Raw genomic sequence first — 22,687 nt, forward strand, 5'->3', positions numbered from 1 at the left:
GTTTCTCTAAAAATGTAATATGAAATAACCCACGAGCAAGGCCAAGCCATTCAGCGCATCTCTCCATCACGGATCAATTAAAATGGTCATGAGGTGGGCCACTCTTTGAAATCAAAGCCTTGCTGGGGTTTAGGAGCGCTGGCGGCATACCCACCTTGGTTGCTTTCTCCTCCTTGATACGAACGCTGAGGATAACTGGTGTCAGCGTAATTACCATATGCAGAGTACCCAGTATAATCCGGAGTTTTAGCTGAACTGCTACTGGACCCAGGTGCACCTGAACCGGTGGTCTGTCGCGAATACATGTCACCTGGAACATTGATTTTTACCGTATTATCCAACTTCCCCACTTACCTCGTTTCGTTTATTCATAAGCTGTGAGACAGTTTTCCCCACGAAAAAGATACATTTTGGATACTTGTCATGGAATAACCGAGGCACCGATACATAATTCGATTACTTTACGACAGAGAATTTATTATGAGAGTGTTCGTGAATTACAAACGATCGGATGAAAGTATCGAAAATATATCTCTCTCATTTCATTTCGCTTCCTTTTATGAACAATTTTAAATAAAAAAAGCAAGTTTAACATAAAGGGATTATTACTGTATTAAATAAATTAAGATCAGTACGTGTAGAGAATAGACATAAATACGTGCAATTAAAAAGCATCGTGGACAATTACGAATAAATGTAAATGCATTTGGACGCGTTGACTTTGTAAAAGATTGATTATGCAAAACAAGCAGAGAATTGTACTGATCTCGGCAGATTAAAAAACGAATCGATGTCTATTATTACTATTGGAAACGTAAATTGTTATTATGTTATAAAATTCTAGAAATTCTATGCAATGTAAATTTTGATAGGAAATAAAATCGAAGACTTGAATTCGACACAAATTCTACTAGACTCTAGGGGAACTGGAAGGAGCGAGAATAGGATTGCACTATACTACATTACAGCAAGATATTTTTTTTTTTTTATAAAATTCCACATTTTTATATTCCTTTTTACAATGACAATTACAATAGCTCAGAAAAAACAACGTGAATACACTTAAAAAATTATTTCCAGATATCTAATCTACTCTAAAAATACCAATACTAAAACAGCACTGACCAATTACTAGTCGTGGGAGGTATTAAAAAACAACCAATGAAAATAGAAAGAAAATACTTGTATTGAATTACATAGGACAAAGAATAATCCACTTCAAAATTAAAAAATACAAAATTAAGGGTGATGTAGTGAATGAGTAAGTGCGAGATGCCGATGATTACATTACTACAATTATCCAGTGGACCTTGTTTAACGATTATAAGCATAACAAATATTCTAAACATAGCTCTCTACCTTTAAGTATACACACTAGTAAAATAGACATATAAAAAATGACATGATTTACAATTTTCGTAATCCTAAGTCGATTAGCATAAAAACTACGCATATTTATATTTTGTACAAACGAAAGTACATGCTCTCGAACAATTCTGGACGCAAAAAAGGAAACAAGCGCAGAAATGCTAGAACTGACGGATAATTAGGCAAACTAACGAAATGTGCAATTACATGGGAGTCGAGGATCTGTAGAGGATCTTACAAATAGGAGAAAATTTTTATTCAATAAAAATAAACTTCTTCATTTTCATATTACAACATAATTAAATTCTTCGGTTTCTCGTTCCTCCAACCCCAATGCATGAAAAGCTCATCTCTTGTCGAACTCCGAAAGCCAATTTACAATTAATGAATTGTACACGTTAACAGACAAAAGGCATTATAAAAAAACGGATGTTACATTCTTGGACGATCCAAGGGGACACTTAACTATAGAATAAATTTTCGCAGTAAAAAAATACTGTTAATAAGCAAGACGTGATATCTCTCTCGATATCACATTAAATTACAATCATGCGATATCTCTCTTCGCCGCGAGCTTATTCGTTATTAGAACATCATTCTGGATACAAACACACCCGGATATGATCAATAATAAAGATTTTCTAATGAGCTATTTATTAAAAAAAGAAAAATAATGTGTTTTTAGTTGAAATAGTAAGAAAGGCAGACAGAGACACAGAGAAAGAAAATGAAGGATGAAAGAAATACGAAATAATAGATAACTTATAGCCAGGCTCGACTATGTGAAAATGGAGCTGTATGCGAAAGGGTGGTAAGAGGACAGAGTTTGTTTGACTGAGCTTGAAGACTCACCCTGCGGGCCAGAGGGGTTCGAGTTGGAGTTGGGCTGCGAGGAGTTAGGCTGAGGGGGCTGAGGTGGTGGCTGGGTCCCAGGAGGAGGACCGTTTTGTGCCATGTTCCAGGAGTTCCAAGAACCCCCGGGCCCGCCCCCCGCAGCCCCGCCAGTACCCGCCGTGGGCCCATAGCCCCCTGAAGCGGCGGCCGCCGGCCCACCTGCGATTATCAATCACACAAAACACATATCACCGACCACCGTTCTCTCTAAAGCGTTTTCTTATTAATTTCATCGATCACTTTAGTGCCAAGTATGTACTAATAAACGACGTTTAAATCCTCGCCAAATTAATACTACCACTGTTAACGATTTTTAAAAATATTTGAAGATTATTACTTTAAAAAAAGCTGAGCATATACTTGGTTTATTATTGAAAGGGTTACTATTATTTGGAAGAGTATTGAACACTCTGTATCAACCATGAATCGAGAAGTTCTGCAATTGTTCTCGGTATAGCAAGGGTTGAAAAGGATAAGAATCCCACTTACAAACCTTGTTACACAAAAACAGGTAAATTATTTTATTGTAACAAATGAGAAAGTATGTAATTTAGAGACAGGTTGTATTTTCCATTCTTAGCTGGTCTTGGCACTCAAATGTTCGGTTTTATATATGGAATGTCTTTTAGTGTCCTTAAAATTCAATGTTACCTGACCTAAAAATGTCCATGCTTGATTTCCTCGGTAGATAATCCTGCGATAAGAATGTATTTAAAATATATAAGCATCGTAAATGTTTTATCTCTTTCGCTTGACTATCGTAAACTTCGGTTTCTCCGGAACTGAATTATTTTATAAGAAATGCAAGCATGAACATAGTAGATAACACATCATGAGGTTCAATATCTCGGAAGTGTTCATTATCGAGAAAATGTATTGATTCAGACTCGACGAAGAAAACATTGTATGTTTTAATTCCAAATCACTCTGCAAAAATAAAATGTAATTACTGGTCTTACGATATGGTCAAACGAAAAACGCAATTTGTAGCAATACTGATAACATATGATATTAAAAAGTATGTTAAAAAATAAGTAAGAAATGAGTCTGAATTGACATAATTTCGATATACACTTAATATTTCTGATGTCCTATTGTATTCTCTTTCCATAATAACCTCCAGAGGGTATCAAAGAAATGATAATTAATTGTGTATTAAAAATATTTGCTTTCTCATCTTTACTTTTTCCTAACATCTCCAAAAAGGATGGAAGGGGTAAGGATAGGATCAAAGTTACTGTTAACCTTTTATAACTATGACCTTATAGTATACTATCCTTCCGAAAAATATATAAATAAAATTATCAGACGGTTTTTAAATTACAAACTGAATTTAAAAAAGAAACTGTCCAGTTATCATTTATAATAAATTACAATTAAAACTACTTCAAAACAATTATATACAACGTGACGAGAAATGGAATCATATTGATACATTTTTTAATGTACTTATAACCAAACTTATCAAATATTTTGTTATTTTTAAGAACAAATTGAATTGTCAGTTTAATAGAACTTACCATAGCTTCCATACCCTTGAGTAGCTGCTGCAGGCTGGACATTGTAACTGCTACCCCACTGATGATGTGGTGGTGGTGGAATTTGTTGCTGTTGTGGAGGACCAGGAGGCGCACCCCAACCTTGAGAATTATATTGAGTAGTGTATCCAGCAGCATATCCTCCAGTCTGAGGACTGGTACCCCAACCTTGATACTGCTGCATCATGTTTCCTGGTGGACCCATTGGACCCCCCATCATAGGTCCACCCATCTGTCCATTTGGACCACCCATAGGTCCCATATTCCCGGCCATACCCATTGGAGGCCCACCTTGTTGAGGTGGTCCCCATTGACCTTGATGGCTGTCATTCATTTTGCTAGAAGAATCTCGTGGTTCTGCACGTTTGATTTCAACCTGTAATCAAAAAATCGGGACGATCTGTATGAAACACAACACTCCTATTATCCACCTTCTATGATTGAAATTAATTTGAGATAAATAGGATTTCAACCTCAATCGAATATAAATAATCCTATTTATATCTTAATTTGTATTTTTCTTTCTCTTTTGTGAGCATATGATTAAACCTTTGGAACTCGCCAAGTCTTACATCGATTCTAAAGTATATTCTAATTTTTGACTTGCCATATAACGCATATATATATATATACGATATTCTAGACCTTTCACTCTTTTAAATTGATACTTATATATTAAGGACTAAACATACAATAGTTAAGAGTAACATAGTATGAGAAAATTGTGTAAAATAAAATAAGTACTATAACTAACATGATTATGTAAAACTATGCGGTACATAACAGTAAATTATCGTTAACACATACATTCGTACTTATTATTATTTTACATTACAATAATCTAATGATATATAATATATACTAGTGTGTAGGTATGCTATACCTGTTTTCCATTCAAGTTGACGAAATGCTCCGCTACGCATCGGTCCACTGCATCTTCATCCTCGAAGCTGAGAAAGCCAAATCCTATCGTCCAAACGTGAGAGTATATCAAAAGGTGCCCCATATATTTATACAACAAATACATTTCCTTTATATATAACCCCAACCTTCTGAATTTTTGTCATCATACTATTAGCATTACATTTTATTCTTTTCTGCATATTTTATTTGTACAAATTGATCGTTACATCAATTATCCTTTATGATATTAATGATAATGATTACGAGTATGATTTGGAAAAACATATTTTTATAGTATTTTACACGTAATTTTTTGGTATCAATTGGAACATGCATCTTTCAAAATTTTGTAAATATTTATTGTACAGAAGAAATTCATAAAGTATTTATTTTGAATATTCATAAACTTAAAATACTTAATCTAGTAAATTTATGATGGCTGATTTAAAGAAGCTTCTTAAAATCCTATTTAATGCTACAAAAAATATTCACATATTTTGAATGACTATAACGATGCTAATTTTCTTTTTTGTTATTAGGAAAAAAATTTGCTTGCAGATTAAGTTGTCACCACATAAGATTGTCTACTAATCTTGTTAAATAAACGCATATCATCTCAATTGTAAAGAAATATATCTTGTTAGAAAGATATTATGCATAAAAAAAGGTTTATTTGTTGTCCTCACTAAATTTATTAACTTCTTGAATGCAGCCACCAAAAATGAATATATAAAGAATAAAGAAGTAATATACCTATATCTGAGTATTGAACAGTTACTACATATTAAAATATAAAAATATCAGTATTAAGATAAAAAATTTCCAAGTAAAAAGACTACTGAAATAAATAATATTCTACTTTAGGTAAATATATAATTGTTATAAACTGTAAGCTATACGTAATTTTTTATACACATATGATATTAAGAATAAATATAACTAAATCATTTATTATTTAATGAATAATAAGTGGGTAATAGTAATAAAAAATCGAATTTACAGCGTATCTTACTAGTAGCTTAACTTGACTTAAGTTATGTACATTTTAACTTATGTACTTAATAATCTGATAGTCTTAAGCTATCCTTAATAGAACTTAGCCAAAATCACAATATATATTTAATGTAATTTAATATAACATAAAGTATCTTAACGTTTTTTAAGGTAAGACAAGGCGAATTATTAAGAGTAGCAAAGTAGGATAAGAATACTATGTAAATAACTATCCATAATGCACTGAGTTTTATATATAAGTACTTAAAATATTTTATAAATATGTATTGAAAACAAATAATATTAATTAAGAAGACTGTGAGTCAGGATGTATTAATCATAATTATTAAAGGAAGCAAGAGCAGGGTCTTTAAAAAAGGGTAATCAAGCAGAGGAAGTTTAATGACCACAAATTATTAACTGACTTTAAGCACAAAATCATATTACTCAAATTTATATTAATTATTATCTTTAATGTTTACGCTTATTTTCTTTCGTCTTTTTATATGTTAAAACTAGATAAAATTTTAATGTTGTATTTTAAGTAATGGGTGTGCTGCATTCAAGTCAGAATTTTTGATTCCTTACAAAATATCATACCCATATGCACATATTTACTTTGTTATGTTACTATAATGTGTATATCAAATTATATCAAAAACATGTTAGTGAAAAAAACTTATTTCAAGAATTCTGACTGTACTTTCGGACACATAATAAACAAGATGATGATATCCAAATATTTATACAGTACATTGTTGACCATGGTTCCCATTATATTAAAAAAGGAAATTCTCTTATAAATGCAAAATATCATTAGATCAAGTGATATCTTGAATATCATTAATGTAATAAATGGAAACCATTTCAAACAATGCCAATTTAGACATATACATATAATTATCACATCGTACTCACCTCTCGATTTCTTCTTTTCTTGATCATACATTATGACAACCTCCATAACTTTACCAAAACGGGTAAAGAATGACCTCAAATCTGTTTCAGTCACGTTGCTTGGTAAGCCACCAAGGAAAACTTTTGGAAAGCCTCCACTGCGTTTCGGCTTTTGCTGGGTGCGTGGATTGCATGGTTTTGGGTCAATCTGTAATAGACACATAAATAATAGGCATAAATAAATTTGTTAAATTAAATTATATAAACTTTAGAAACGTTTATATTATGTTTATTTTATTAAATAAATTAATACTAACTGTGCGCCCATCAAGTTGATGCGGTCCATTCTGAAGAACTAATGGAACATTAGCTGGATCACTAAATGTCACGAATCCAAAACCACGACTGCGTCCAGATTCACTGTTTTTCATAACAACGCAGTCAATTACTTCGCCATAACGACCGAAGTAACGTTGAAGATTTTCTTGTGTTGTCTCCCACGACAAACCACCGACAAACAGCTTTCTGTAGTAAAAAATTATTTAGTTATTAATATAATCATATAATTAATACAATCTAAAAAAAAAATGTTTTCAAGTCAAGTTACAATTAAAACGAGAATAAACAAATATTTCGAATAAAATAACTACTGGAATACAATTTTTATAACAGGTTATATAACGAAAAAAATTTCGAGGAAGATATTGTACGAAATATATCTAGGTTATTTAATATAATAAATGATGGAAAACAAAAAATGATATCTGCATTTCATATATATTCATTTCATATTTTATATTTATATATATATATGTATAAATAATAATATATATATTATATTATAATATATATATAAGTACATAATATATATTACAAAACCATTTGTCAATAACTTATTCATTCCGACAATAATTCATAACATTAACGTATCCCACGATGCAATTTTTCTCAATAATAAAAATTCTCGGAAAAATCGGTATATAATACACGGATTAGCACGTATCTAACAATAATCGTAATTAGTGAAGCATGCACGAAGAAAGTCACGTAGCGAGGGAGTATTGAAATACTTCGATCTTTCAGGATATAGAGCATAAAAATAGAGAATCTAGAGCTAAAGGATGTAATGAGCGACGATGCAGTAGCATACTTTCACACCGAAATAATATATAGAAAATGTACGATATCCCTTAGCTACCATACCCATAATCAACGATATCTCCAAAACGGCACTATCTAAATGACTAAGAGTGCCGGATCGTGCACGAGAAGAACACTAGGCAAGACCGGCATCAGCGAATTATTCCTCTCTCACGAAATGCTACATATCCCAGCCGCTTATTGCTATGGGGAAAAAAGGTTGGCCTCGCGTATCGTGGAAATCATATACAAATAGCAAAAGCTAATGACGTTTTACGTTGTGCAGATAAGAAATTGAGCTCGAGACCAAGAAAACATTGTGAGGAAATGTGAAATACGAAGTAACTGCAATACGCAAATGGAGATCCCACGCAATAAACCCGACAGCCCGTGAACGCGTCGATCGAAAATTCTCGCATAAAAAATAACTTCAAATGATTGCTAATACACAATTCAAACTTACCCCTTTTCGTCGTCGTCCATTTCGGTCTTCACTCTCATAATATTTCACTTAAAACTACGAGAATGTTGTTAGTATTACGGCGCGAATGGGAATATGGCACGATGCTTAACGCGGACGAGGCTAATGGCTCCCTACGATGAACGCGACGTCGAGAACAGAATGTAAACGTAACGAAGCGACTCGCGTCACTTCCGTTAATGAACTAGTCAAATCAGCAATCGTATTCATTGGCGCCTCAGGGGTGTGCGTAGCGGAGCAATACTCCCTCTACAATACGAGTCTTACAACTACATTTTATTTTCGTTAAATAATTCACGTTTTGACTAACATTATTTTTTTCCTAAATAAATGACACGTATTTATGAAAATTAATGGATATTTCTCTTATTAAGGAAACAAATTATAGTTGAAATTTTGTACCGATTAAAGTCTCGTTGTAAGGTTTTGGTTATTACATTCCTGAAGAAAATATTATACGAGTTCAATGAATTCAATATGCAAGTAAATAATTAATGGAATGAGCAATAAATTTTTTTTTATATTGATAATAGATAAATAGGAAATATGTCGGAATAAATATACCAGTTGAATGCAGTAGTGCTTCTGGGTTCAACGATCTGTCGTCACATAGCTCCCGCCATTTTGTCCTCCAACTGGCGGGAAATTTTAAATCGACTGCAATTTATCAACGCATTGAAGATACGCTTCGCATATAGAGAAAATTGAACTCTCTTTCTTTAATCGTGAGAACATGCCCGCCCGCATGAAAAAATGTATCTAAATCACAAACTATCGTATATCTATCGCAAATTCACAGTTTTATCAGATAAAATATACTAATTTCCTTCCTACATAAAATGCAATCTTCTAGTTATTGCATAATGTATAAGAAACCGTGCATTGTGCAACGCATTAGTGTCTATACCAATATTAATTTCATGAAGAACTCAGGTAGAACGATGGTTTTATTAAAATCTATGTAATCTCCTGCGTTAGTACATGAAATCTAATTAAACACATTTTGCTTGAATTTAAAGTCAAATATCATGTTCGAGATGCATACCAGAAACAACAAATTAAATATACAAATCACACCTGCATATAATGCAATGCAAAAATAATTTTATGCATTTTTTTTTCTTCCCGGACGAATTATTTGCATTGCATCATGTTGAATCTCTTATCTGATAAACTGCGATAATGTAAAACAAGCAGACCCGGACGATCATCAAAGCAATCGTTAGCCTCCGGATATTTTTAAAAATGTATATCTCTACTTTGAATTTTTGTTTAAGTATCTAGTGTTACGTCACTACAAAAAAAGAACACGTGTTCATTCGCTGATCAAATAAATTTCACTAGAGGATAGAAGTAACAGATTCTAAACATCCGAGACATGAACAGTTAAAGACTTATGCCGATACTGTTACTTTTTCAAATGTGTGCCTAGATACGTTTTCACCCTCTTTAACGTCGTTAAAGATCACGCATTTCTACGGACGCCATAAAGCATATTCGTCGACCAAAATCCATAACGAAGATGGCCTAAACTAGAGGTTATCACATGTGTAGAATTCGAGGGATTGGTTCCTCTTTCTCCACTGCTTTCCGGCCCGGAGGATATCCACGAAGCGGCTAAAAATAAAATTATTTAACCCGTCTCGTCACGAGCAAACTTTCCTCTTTCGACTGATTCATCCGGTCTAGACTTCACTGTAATCATTCGAATCATCATAGAACTAGCGTTATCTAATCGTTTCATAGTTCGCCTTTATCAACGATCGTGAAATAAACAGCTGTCAAAATTAAACGAATGAAAGTGCATATTAAAATACCAGATCAAGATATGAATAAGCAAATGTCGCTGTAAATAATCGCGTGTCGCTAGCCGATCTTTTTGAAATTCTCATAGTACACCTACGTCTACGGTTTGCGTCTTAATCCGATCGTTCCGCTCGAACAAAGCTCGAGCATGGCGAATGGAAGATAATATAAAATTCACGAAGCGTAAAGGTAGTTCAATTCGCTTCTATTTCGACGGAAGTTCCTGCTTTACGGACACGATGCTATAGTGTGTCAGCTTCGACTGTTCTTACTAGTCGGCGCTTAGTAATGTTCGTTGTGTGCTACTTTCTAGCACGCGACGATCGCGTAGGCGTTGGCTACATACATAATTTATTTTACGCATCTAGTTACACAATACGTTAACCAGATATACTTATATACACATGTCCTCTCTTGGCGCTCGTCGAGAGTAAACAAACGTCCCGTTTGCCGACAATCGAAGGCGCGTGCTACAGAATGTATAGTATTTACATGACAATAGATACACGAGCAATTGGTTTTAATTTCATATTTAGAATCATGTGTGACGATACCAAGAACGATAAGACTACTTTATCTTTGATAAAGTTATTCCTATATGTTTGCTATAGTGTACGCTATAGACAGCGATATAGATAGTACGCTCTATATGAAAAAAGGTGCAAGTTGACAGTGTATCTCTTAGCTGTCACGATTCCTGTGAAAAATTTTGTTCATTTTTCTTCTAAAGATGTCACCGTCTCAAGGTGTATAACGTTCTACAGATAAGAGTACTTTTAGAGGGTCACGAGTTCTAAATTTAGAGCCAGTATGCGTTCGACCGTACCGTTTGCTCCAAAATTTAATTAATCACGTCTATATCGATAACCGACCATCCATTAAAAATAGAAGCCACCTCGACGAGATTAAACAATTCAATGTCTGTTCTATATAGAAATGAAACAATTTTACAGTTCACTTCTTGTCACGGAACCCGCGCACGAACCTCGCCACGAATACTTGGGCAAGATAATATCTCGCAAGTTTCTGGTCGTATTAAAAAATATTTAGCAGAAAACTCGTTTAAGAAATGCCTGGGACAGGTTCTTACATAATTTTTCACATCCCCACTTTAAGAGTCGCGCACATATCTCTAAAAATGTTAAAGAATTCAGCTAGCATCGAGGATTATACGCGTCATAGTCAGAAAAGGAGAAGCAAAGGAAAGAATCCTCCGAATCGGAGGCTGTCGAAAGTAGCCGAGGTCAGGAGCAGAGAGTGAAGCCTGCGTATCGACTCATTTCCATCGTATCTGAACGAAAAGTTTCTGCCTCGTCGCTTGAAAAGCTTTAGTATACCCCGGCAAGCCGATCAGGCTGGTTCTAGCTTGACTGCTTGTTGCCCGACAACTGCTTGCCCGACTGTCTGACTGCTACTAGCCAGCTCGTCTCGTTCAGTCGCTGCTCCGACATCCTGCTCGCAACACGACCGCGGTCGGTGCCAGTGCGGTGTATTCCGTGGGCCTTTCCACGTTTCTCTCGTCATCTCACGGGTTACGGTTTCTGTCATGCCGTGGCGGATGCAGCGAGGCCGTAACACGGCTTTTTTCGGCGTCAAATAGACCCACGTGTACACGCTCAACGTGAAACCCATCAGCCGGGTAAACGACGAGCACGAAGAAGAGTAAGTTGCCTCGGGAGACAAGAAACACGCATCCGCGAGCGATGATCAGTGATTAACGGAGATTTGCTTGTTACTTCTCTTAATAGGAATACGCGAACACCATTGGTAATTTGAATGGTGAAATGTCGACGAAGATATAGTGTGGAACAATCCGAGTTTTTTCGGTGGAATAGTGATCGTGAGAAAGTCTCGTCGACGGACGAAAAGAAATATTAACCGAAGGTGAAATTTTAATTTCCGGATGAAATTCGAAATTTCATTTGCCGGCTGGCTTACGTAAGTGCTTCCGCGTTTAACAAATTACAATGCCAGAAGGACAAAGGATATTTGTTTAGAAGATGGAGTTGTCGTTTAACGAGATTGTTCAGCCGTGAACTAGGATCGTTCCTTTCGTTATTATCGTGCTCTCGGACTCGAAAAGTCGATGACTCTTGGAGACTTACACCGGTTGATCGAACAGGCTCAGATTGTCTTCGATTCGAGTCACGATCACGTTGAATCTAGTCGTCTAACGTGTCTTTGCTCCGGTGATTCTGCGTCTTGAACGCGGCTCGATGTCTGTGGGAACAATTAGCGGAGGCCTCGTTCCAGTAACAGCTTTTAATGGATGGGTCAGGTCAGTCTTTCGAAAATACCATCGTTCCGAAGTTCATGAACATCGACAGTCACGGGAATCTTTGATCACAACGTGTTTTTACTCGGCCGATCACTTTGTTCTGACTCACCAAGAAATGTATGCAGATCTATCATGCAGAAGCGATTAAAATTAACATGGGGATTTCCTCGTTCTTTGACGAACGTTCATTAAACGGAATAGTATTTCACGACAATTTTTCATTAGATAATCTCTATATTATTCATCCTCCATCGTCTAAAAATAATCGTATTCTGCTGCATCAACTTCAAATTAAATTTTCTTTGCGTCAACGATAAAGGAGATGAAAGTGCATTGACATTTTCTTTTATGGTATTGATGACTGTGGAGATTCTTGTTCCAAGCGACTCATCCGAGCTAGTTCATCCTTATCTCCCCTATAAAGAACTAGAAGTCGTATTCTACCATAGGAACTAGAGGAGATCTGGAGCTGACTTTCGGCTTAAACCGGTTCTCCCGCCTTTCGTTCGTCCTCGTTCGTGCACGTCACTTCGAATTGCATCCTTTAACGGGATGAACACCGGGATTTCGTGGATTCGCCGATTCGACCGTGTAATCACGATTGTCAACACCTTTCACGACCATCGCGTATCGTTTCCCGGAAACTTCTAACGGTATCGAGCTGAATTTTTCTAGAAATTTTCGTTTCCTCGTTTCTCCGTGGAATTATTGATTCGTAGAAAAAAAAGGAACAAATGTAATCGCGACCAGCACTTCAAAATTATCTTCAAACTGTTGTTATTCCGAACAATCTTTCCTTGAAAGCGATAAGATTAAAATATCACGAACGAATATTGAATTTATGTATCACTTGCTATCGGACATTTTTGTACAAATCGAGATAATTTACATTAATCACGGATTTTAACGGGAATTTGTTTCTTCTTAGTTCCTGGTGAGAATAAACGCGAGAAGATTGTGAGAACGGAAACACGGGTGTGCGAATAACCATTGGAAACAATCGACGATGACCATCAGCGACCTTTCATTTAACGAATAATTAATTTACAGTTAACGCGAAAGTACTTTCTTCTTGATTAAATCCCACTATCCTGTGAGTATCTCGTGAGCATTTAGATTCGTCTCTTACAATCGAATTAATCTGTCGAAAGACAAACTGATTAATTCCACTGTTCGTGTAGTTTTCAATTTATGAACCAGGCAGAACTAGTATTCAATGCCTTAAAAAACGAGGGACTTTTTTCAATAAATCTATTTATTACAAGGACGACATAAATAATCAGAAATTTCAAGATGATTTTTAGGAAATAGTTATTAGTTATAACCTCTAGTTATTATCTCTCTCTCTCTCTCTTTCTCTCTCTCTCTCTCTCTCTCTCTCTCTCTCTCTCTCTATTTCAATCTGTGGAGTTGATCAGCGTGATCAAGAGATTCGGAATCAAAATTCTGTCTTATTATCGCGTACAGACTTTGGAAAATCGATTCAATCATTGACGGTAATATATTATTTACGATTACGAAAAATAAAATAATCGCACATTAATTTATTCGCAAATGTACAATTAAAATATATCTTGACCCAAATAATCAAGTTTCGAATCGGCAATGTACTACATACGTTTTGTCTCGTTAGCTTCGCGCGAACAAAAGGACGTCATGTATCGAAATTCAATGACTGCCCGCATTCAGATATGCAGGATCGTGCCTGGAACCGGTTTCCTCAAGGGACGATTCTTTGTCTACGCCGATTTAGGGAATAAATCTCCACTAACCGTTTGGGAGACGACTCGCCAAACGTGGTCGCTTCTCGCATTGTCCATTACTGAGATGAACATCGAGACACGCTTAAGTAGGATACTTACGATCTCCACGTATGTAATTTGAAACACGCGGAAAAAATACTTAACGGTACTTCTAGAGAAATTAAAAAATATATGTGAAGAATTCCAGTCACAGACTAACTTGACGATGTAGGAAATTCTTCCATATTCGCTAAAACAGTGACTGAACTAGCAGGTTAATTGATCGACAATTTCTTCTAACGGCGCCAGGTTCTCATTTCTAGACGCTATTATATTCTGTATCCTGCGGCTGTTCGGGCTCACACAGTGCCAGGTCTGTTCAGTTTCTTATCACCGTTCTTACGACGTTGGGGAAAATAGTACGAAAACGGAATCGTTAAACTCCTGACCCCTATTCGACAAATAATCTTCAAGTACAACAGATGCCTGATCATCTCTATCGAAAGGTTACGATCGAATTTGTTACAATGAGTTATTATCAAGGGACATCTTGATCGGCCGTCGTCGACTATAGATTGTTTCAAACCATAGGCATTCGAACGACGAATGAATACGAATTACGTATCAATCTATCGGAATTTACGACCGGACAGTTATGAAATATTTAATATGTCAAAGAGTAACCGCGATGGAAGAAGATCAGTCATTAATTGCCGACTCGAAGGTTTCAGTCCAAGTATTATTTAGCACGTGTGCGACCTCGATTGGCCATATTAATATATTGACCGTAGTAATTTTTATTTTATCCGTGTATTGTTTGCTCTGTATCTAGCAACAGTGTTTTGCGTATCTTTCAGATTAACATGAACGATCGATTCGCGTTGAAAACTGCTGCACCATGGAATTCGGCGAAATGCAGTGGAAGGAATCGAGGTGGTAGAACATGTTGAACGTAAGTAGTCGTGGTTTACTTGTGGTGACTGTGAACGGAAAGACCGGTTGATTACGTCATATTTAAAGATACCATATCGTTGACAAAGATTATAGATTTCGGTGGACTCATCAGCCGCGAGGTTAACGTAAAAATAAATGGCTAGCTAAACAAGGAACGCTTTTGTAGTCTTGCCGGGTGCGGTGAAAAATACACAGGCAAGGTTTGTTCTTTAAATGGCAAACAAACGTGAGCCAAAGTCCAGTGAATGCCTTTGAAACGAGCCGAATTGCCAATTCAAAAGGGTATCTTCGTTTCTCTTTCGACTTCTGTTTTTTCTGACGATTACAAAGCGACATTTGTTCACTGGATTTTAAATACAAAACCGTCGTGGATCAGATTCTAAAGAAGAATTATGAACGGTTGTTTAACAGGTCTGAGCAGAACTCGCGCTCAGTGTCGAGAAAGAGGAGCAATGGGATCGTACGAAGAATTCCCAGCAATTACGCTAATTAGCACATTGAAATCATTAAAGAAGAGGATCGCGGCAGTTAGAAAGATGACGATGAACCTAGCCGGAGGTCCAGGCACCCCGGAAGAGTATCAATGGAAGAGGTGACGTTTCACCCAGTGATGCGTAAACGGCGTGGACTGGCCAGCGCCATTCTAGGCCTGATACTGGGCCTTGTCCTAGGTTTTCTCATTCAAAGCTACAAGATACTCTCGTCGAGCCATCACCAGCGATTAAATGTTTACTCGTCTTCGATGCCTGGACCACGAATGTTGATCAAATCGTCGGCACGAAACGTTCCCAAATTGGACGACGATGAACAGATAAACAGTTCGTCGACCAGCTTGGTCTTCGTGGGCGTAATGACTGCTGGCAAATATCTAGACTCGCGAGCTAAAGCGGTTTACGAGACTTGGGGTAAAGAGCTTCCAGGCAAAATTGCCTTTTTTTCGTCCGAAAACTCCGTCGTCCCAGGTAATTGTCCAGATCTACCATTGGTACCTTTGCCACGAGTCGACGACACTTATCCACCGCAGAAGAAATCATTCATGATGCTACAATACATGTGGAACAATTATGGGGATCGTTTCGAGTGGTTCCTCAGAGCTGATGACGACGTCTACGTGAGAACGGATCGTCTGGAGAAATTGCTACGATCCGTCAACTCCAAGAGGGCCATGTACATTGGCCAAGCAGGCAGAGGCAACTCTGAGGAATTCGGTCTGCTATCGTTGGAGTACGACGAGAACTTTTGCATGGGTGGGCCAGGTGTTATTCTGTCCAGGGAGACCTTAAGGAGGATCGTGCCGCACATCAAGTATTGTCTGAGACATTTGTATACTACGCATGAAGACGTCGAATTAGGAAGGTGCGTGCAGAAGTACGCCGGTATACCTTGTACCTGGAGTTACGAGGTAATTTTCTTTCTTTCAAAACTTTTCCTCGCTCGCGACAAGTTGTTGGCGTTTTTTCTTTTTTTTTTCTTCTTCTTCTTCTATCGCTTAATCGTCGCGTAAGTTCCGCGCAAAATGATTGTCGTAAAGTTTATTTTCGTGGTTCACTCCTTCTATGTAATGTTCCTCCGCTTCGTTCGACCACTTTATGTATCTCATCGTCGGTCATATAACTATTAAATCTATTTTCGGTCGTTCAGTTTACTACTCTCTCCTGATACACCATAGTTACTGGGGACGTACGTATCACGTGTAATTTGTTGATCGACACAGGCTCACGGTTCATTAAAACAACCTGCTATCCCACAGAACGTTATACGTACTTAGATATACCTTGATAATAGGCTGCGCGTTGATGGAATCTTGCTTGAGGTAACGGTCATTTCCCCAAGAATTCGCAATTTCTTTGAAATCCTTGAAAATATTCATCTCCTGTGTCGTTGATAATTGATCATCTCTAGAAGCAGTTTAATAACTGTTGTTTAGTAGGATGTAATAGAATTTTCGCACGGTCTAAACAGGGCCCACACGATACGTATTATCGATTTAAATACATAAGCTACGCATCTGCATCATATACAGGGTACGCTATCATTGGGTTAACTCGGAAGGTACAATGCACAGATGAGGATGTTAGTCGTTAAGTACAAGCGAATAGTACCCTGGTAACCCAGTGGCCAGATCGAGTCATTCTCCTCCATCTTGACACTCAACATTAGGTCGAGGTGCTTAAGTAACAATTTGCAGCACGCAGCGCTTGAATCTCTTATCGCACTCCTTGCAATAATTTAATCGAACTGCACGGTTACGTTCATGGTTGCACGATGTTGCAATGCGAATTATTATGTCACGCTGCATCTGCTAACGACCACATCGACAGAATCATGATTCGATAAAATAATTCTTTTTCTACCGTTTTATATCGTGTTAGGAAAAGCGGTCACGCTAGATCGGGGAACTTTCAATATGAAAGAAAGAAGAGAAAAGATGGATCCTTCTTTACTTTCCCCTCTTTGTCTCTTCTTGTTTAAATACAAAATTTGGATAGGTAAAAAAAAAAAAAAAAAATGAAATATATATGTTAGATATTTTTATCGAAGAACAAATTTAACTTCTAAATCTAACGTTCTCTTCTTGGAAAATGTAAATGTCTGGAAATATTGACTTATGGGAAGACGTGGATTGAAATAATGGAATAACTCAATCGGAACGCAAAATACAGAGATGAGGATGTTAGTCGTTAGATTCGAACAAATCGTAGCCTGCTAACCTACTGTATGTTCCCGTCTTGACGTTCGTCGTAAGGTCGAAACACTTAATAGCTATTCATACTACATGCAATAACTACGAAGTGTTTGTTCTAAAGTTTTCACGCGTTTTCCCTGTCGATCGATTGATTGCTCCGCGTATTAAGCTTGCAATAACAACATTACGATTTAAATATCAAGTAATACGATAACAAATGACATCTTTTTCGACATTTTAATTACCAGATTGGTCCATATGAAATGCCTTTGCAAACGAAGCTTAAATTTCATTTCTTCTTCGAAACATCCTAAGATGATTAGCAAATTCATATTTTCAATAACATAATTTGTAAATTACTCAAAGGAACATTGAGAACAGACAATACTAGAACATGGACGAGTTAACTCGAGCGATGTAATACTAGAATAATACCCTGTAATAAGACACCACCACACCCAGTCTCGCAGCTTGATTAACACTTGCTCTGCAGTCTCGGTAAGATGCAGTTTCATGTTGCTGATAATATTTATCATCGGACATTAAATCAGTAAAAATTGTATACCTCAAGTCTGCCTTTATTTGGAATTATAAAAATTCGTCTCAATAATATTTACCAAGGAATCTTCAAATCTTTATTGTCTAACTATCAATAAATTTCATCGACAGAAAAATGATCAGAGAGATAGCAATTTCAATTTTAAAATATCGTTTGCAATATAAAAATAATTATCGCGATACTAAATTATAGACTATGTAACAAAATAAACGACGGTCATTTATTTCTGTCCCTTTAATGGCAATTGCAGCTGACGATACTCGATGCTTTCGTTGTTGCAGATGCAGTCCATTCTATATCACAACAGTAGTGGAGCACAGGCGTTCACCGGAAACTTGAAGAAAAAAGAAGTTCACCGTGCTATTACTTTGCATCCTGTTAAAAGTCCGCCTCACATGTACAGGTTGCACAATTACATGAGGGTTGGTATCGACTGGCGTAATATCACCTGCTAGTTTCCGCTGCAAGTTGCAAAACCTTCTCTATTTCCGTTCTAGGGGCTACAGATTCAAGATTTGCAACAGGAGAGACTCAATCTTCACAGGGATATTTACACGATGGCGAAACAGTTAGGAATTAGCGTGAAAAATCTCAAGAATTTCGAAATAGCCGATGGTGTTCCACTATTTCCAGTTAATCGCTACTCGAAAGAATATCCCGATGACACAGAAATATTAGGTAAATGAATATTTCCCAGGAATTCCGAGGTCATAAAATTTCCACGAGGAACGTGGGCGGTTAAACGACGTCGTTAAGATAAATACGATGTCGCGAGAAGGTTTTCGTCCTCGGAAATATGTTACGGGTTTCGAATCGTTCGTTTAAAGAACAATCGCGTTTCCCTGGATGTGCGTTATTAATAGAACCATTTAGGCCGATTAGCCCGTGCGAATTGATCGTCGGACAGACGTGGCGTTGCAGAAACCAGCTACGACACGATTCGTTTGAGCCCATCAGACGAAACGATCAGCACTTCGATCATTTTCAATGATTCTATTCATTTCCATTTTCTGCACTTACAGACGTATTCACGTCTAACACGCGAGCAAGCACTCATCAACTGCTCCGGCTTTACATCCGCGTTCGTATCATGCTAATAAAATTTTCAATACGCTAATGGAACCAGAGAGTCATACTTTTCCATCGTATACATAATTACCGTATCTTGTACGAATCACTTCTATGTATCTATGTAAGCCTTTTATGACCGAATATTCTTCGGGCTGTGTGAAAAAATAATTTCTGCTCAGCTATCGACGATGTTGATAATAAAAATAAAATACATTTCTTTCGATCCTCTTGTAAGGAAAACTTAACGCATTAAAATTGGGAGCAGTTTCACTGAACACAAATACATTTATCGTTTAATTGATTAATACAATTTTATAATACAATGTTGTTCAAACGAAGGGGATAGTGGTAACATGCTATATCTGTTCATACAAAGTTCTCGGACATCGTCTGTCATTAATAAAATTTAAGCATTTAATGTAAATTACAAACCTTAAGTCACATCAATTTTATAATAAAATGAAAAATGTCTTAGTACTTTGTACCTTCGTTGTTATATAAAATATCAAGCTAAGTAATCTTTTAATAAATACGTAACGTTTCCTAGTTTTCAAAGAAATATAATAGAATTTTCAAGCGGAGGTGTACATTTCTCACGAGATAAGAGAGATAAGAATGTGTTAATAAAAATCCTGCTTTTTTCTGTTTTAACCAGGTGTTCCAGCAGGACTTCGCTCGTTTAAACCGACAAGTAGCGACGAAGTAATTCCTTGGGATTTTTTATCGAGATCCGAGTACAGCTTAGGCGATTCGAACCCCAGGAGAAGAATTCATAGTGACATAAAGGAGGGTCTGGAGGACATCACGAGGGAAGTGATGGCCTCTATAAATGCCTGTTCACGGCAGCGTGGCCGAGTCGTCGAGGAAAGGTCAACTCTATACGGATACAGGCGAGTGGATTCTTACGGCGCTGACACTATACTGGATCTTCTTTTGGTGTACCGAAAGTACAGAGGCAGAAAGGTTACGTTGCCCGTTAGGAGGCACGTGTACCTTCACCAACACTTCACAGGTATCCTTCGTATCTCATCAGACACATTTTTCACCGTTTCGTAGAAAGCGACGTAGTAAAATGCGAGACGAATAGGAAACGGCGTTTCGAAAGATGCGTTGATTTTTTGCTCGCAGGCCTAGAAATACGAGAGACCGTGAACGGCGAGGAAGTCGACGAGACGCGAAGAAGTCAGCAAAACGACAAATCTCTGCAAAACATATTCCGCGGTGGATTTCTAAACCTGAATTTCAACTTCGAGGAAGAGGATCCAGTGAAGAGCAAGATCATTCACTTTATCCTACCTTTATCCGGAAGGTACGAGGTTTTCCGAAGGTTCCTACAAAACTACGAAGAGGTCTGTTTGACGAGCGGAGAAAAAACGGCACTTTTAGTTATCCTGTATCGTCACGGAACGGAAGATTCGTTCAATCGAACGATAGACTTGATAGAACAATTGAAATACAAGTATCGTAGCGTCAGTATCGATATTATTCCTGTCTCTGGTACATTTTCTCGAGCCAAAGCTCTCAATTTCGGTGTGTCAAGATTGAAGGACGACGATTTGATGTTCTTCGTTGACGTCGATATCGTATTTACCGAGTCAGCCCTCTACAGAATTCGCGCAAACAGTCTTCTAGGTAGACAAATATATTTCCCGGTGGTGTTCAGTCAGTACGATCCAAAGGTCGTTTACAAAGGTAACGGGAAACAAGATACGTTCGCCATAAACGAAATATCGGGATATTGGAGGCAGTTTGGATTCGGTATCGTCTCCTTGTACAAACAGGATTACAAAAGCGTGGGTGGTTTCAATTTGTCTATCCAAGGATGGGGCAAAGAAGACGTGGATTTCTATGAGAAAGTGGTGAAATCCAATATTAAGATATTTAGGGCGGCTGACAAGGATTTGATTCACATTTATCACGACGTTGAGTGCAGTAAGGACCTTTCAGAGACACAGTGGTCCATGTGCATGGGAACCAAGACTGACACAATCGCTGGGATAGAGACTCTGGCTAAGATGATCTACGAAAATCCGGAGATACTGCGATTTGCCAAAGCCAGAAGAGAGAACTTGACGCGTGCAGCGGGTTGAACGACTTTCTAAAGGCTAAAGATATCTACTGTATCTCGGTTGTTAAGGTAGAAATTATGTTTGCGACCATGGTGGTGCCAGAATGTTTCGTAGATAGGATATTTTGTAAATACGGGGTGTGACAACGAATCTTACATCGAAGTTCGCACCGAATGATAATTAATAATTGATCGCCAATTCACCAAAGTCTTTGTCCTCGTTGGACTACCATAATGGTCACGTTTGCAACTGTGACTTACTCGCTGCATCGATAAAACAGATCCTAAACTTCAGATTTAATTTAATGAAATAAAGAAGATATATTTATGTAATGAAGAAGATATTAAGTGTTCTATTCGTATGTATAGGTTAATTATCGTATTTTCGTACGTATACGTTACATATAGAAATCGCCATTGATATGCAGAGTATTAAGAAATATCAAAGAGCAAGACTTTACGATGATCGATATTAATACATATTTTGCATATTAGCTATTAATTAATAGAAATTTCCGTGTTACTTGCGTTACGAATTTGATGTATCGCTTTTGGTTGCTATTAGTGTGTAACACGTACCGAATACTATTCATTTCGACCATAAGAGTAAATTAATACCATATCGTGTTATAACAAATTTGTTTCCTTTATGATATAAAAAAGATGAAGAATCTATTACAAAAATCTCCGTTAGTTCCGTATAAACAGCAATAATTTTGTGAATAAGTAACTTAAGACGATTTAAGATGCCAATACTCTCTAAGAATAACAGCGTAACATTACCCTTGAACGAATGTTGTAAGTACATGTGATATTATTGTGCCTTCTGTATAGATTTTTATTCGTGAACACTTTACATACTGCCTACTTTATTTTATTTTTACCTTAATCACAATCGGCTAGAAAAGAATGTCTAGCAATACAAGTCTTGCAACTTGCATAATCATTTATGCAAGTGGTTAAGATGCTGGTCTTGCTTCATCGGATTGCAAATAAAATTTATCTATTAAATAATCGTGTTGCGTTAATCGCTGTACCTCGATAAAAAAAATTTCCTATCGCTCTTCAATTACATCTCGAAGATACTAGATCTTTTTTCTCCTGTCAATTCGATTCTATATTTACATCCATCGATGCAATCGTTTCCGATATTATCTATATTTTTCTCCATTAGAAAGTGTCTACAGCTTATAAGGCTGCACTCAAGGTTCCTTTAAATAACGAAACCTTCCAATTAACCGATATCCCGTGAATCTTTCCTCAACATCTTCCATTTCTGATCATTCTAACTGTACCCATTTCAGGTAGA

At 36.8% G+C, this 22,687-nt stretch overlaps 2 protein-coding genes across 13 annotated transcripts in view; one reads left to right on the forward strand and one right to left on the reverse strand.

Moving 5' to 3' along the window:
* Positions 1 to 8,353, reverse strand: part of LOC122574401 (heterogeneous nuclear ribonucleoprotein 27C-like) — a 30,833-nt gene extending 22,480 nt beyond the window's left edge. For 4 of the 5 annotated variants that reach the window (XM_043741952.1, XM_043741949.1, XM_043741950.1 and 1 more), the window contains exons 1-7: positions 8,197 to 8,353; positions 6,911 to 7,118; positions 6,615 to 6,801; positions 4,684 to 4,766; positions 3,783 to 4,176; positions 2,221 to 2,421; positions 155 to 310 (exon numbers count right to left, since the gene is read on the reverse strand). In XM_043741952.1, coding sequence (XP_043597887.1) covers positions 155 to 310; positions 2,221 to 2,421; positions 3,783 to 4,176; positions 4,684 to 4,766; positions 6,615 to 6,801; positions 6,911 to 7,118; positions 8,197 to 8,234 — 1,267 coding nt within the window. In that variant the 5' untranslated portion in view covers positions 8,235 to 8,353. The remainder of the gene's footprint in view (positions 1 to 154; positions 311 to 2,220; positions 2,422 to 3,782; positions 4,177 to 4,683; positions 4,767 to 6,614; positions 6,802 to 6,910; positions 7,119 to 8,196) is intronic. The other variant, XM_043741953.1, reaches the window with a different exon arrangement.
* Positions 8,354 to 11,342: 2,989 nt separating this feature from the next.
* Positions 11,343 to 22,389, forward strand: LOC122574091 (chondroitin sulfate synthase 1). Of its 8 annotated transcripts, XM_043741239.1 has the most exons (9): positions 11,343 to 12,298; positions 13,227 to 13,391; positions 14,898 to 14,992; positions 15,081 to 15,194; positions 15,406 to 16,396; positions 18,521 to 18,661; positions 18,737 to 18,917; positions 19,966 to 20,322; positions 20,439 to 22,389. In XM_043741239.1, the coding sequence occupies exons 5-9, from the start codon at positions 15,578 to 15,580 to the stop codon at positions 21,398 to 21,400; spliced, it is 2,460 nt and encodes an 819-aa protein (XP_043597174.1). In that variant the 5' UTR covers positions 11,343 to 12,298; positions 13,227 to 13,391; positions 14,898 to 14,992; positions 15,081 to 15,194; positions 15,406 to 15,577; the 3' UTR covers positions 21,401 to 22,389. The 8 variants fall into 8 exon arrangements, with proteins under 8 accessions (XP_043597174.1, XP_043597169.1, XP_043597171.1 ...); XM_043741234.1 differs by lacking the exon at positions 15,081 to 15,194; XM_043741236.1 differs by lacking the exon at positions 13,227 to 13,391.
* The last annotated feature ends 298 nt before the right edge of the window (positions 22,390 to 22,687 follow it).

The sequence above is a fragment of the Bombus pyrosoma genome, linkage group LG13 (assembly GCF_014825855.1).
Source record: "Bombus pyrosoma isolate SC7728 linkage group LG13, ASM1482585v1, whole genome shotgun sequence".
Taxonomy (NCBI): Eukaryota; Metazoa; Arthropoda; class Insecta; order Hymenoptera; family Apidae; genus Bombus; species Bombus pyrosoma.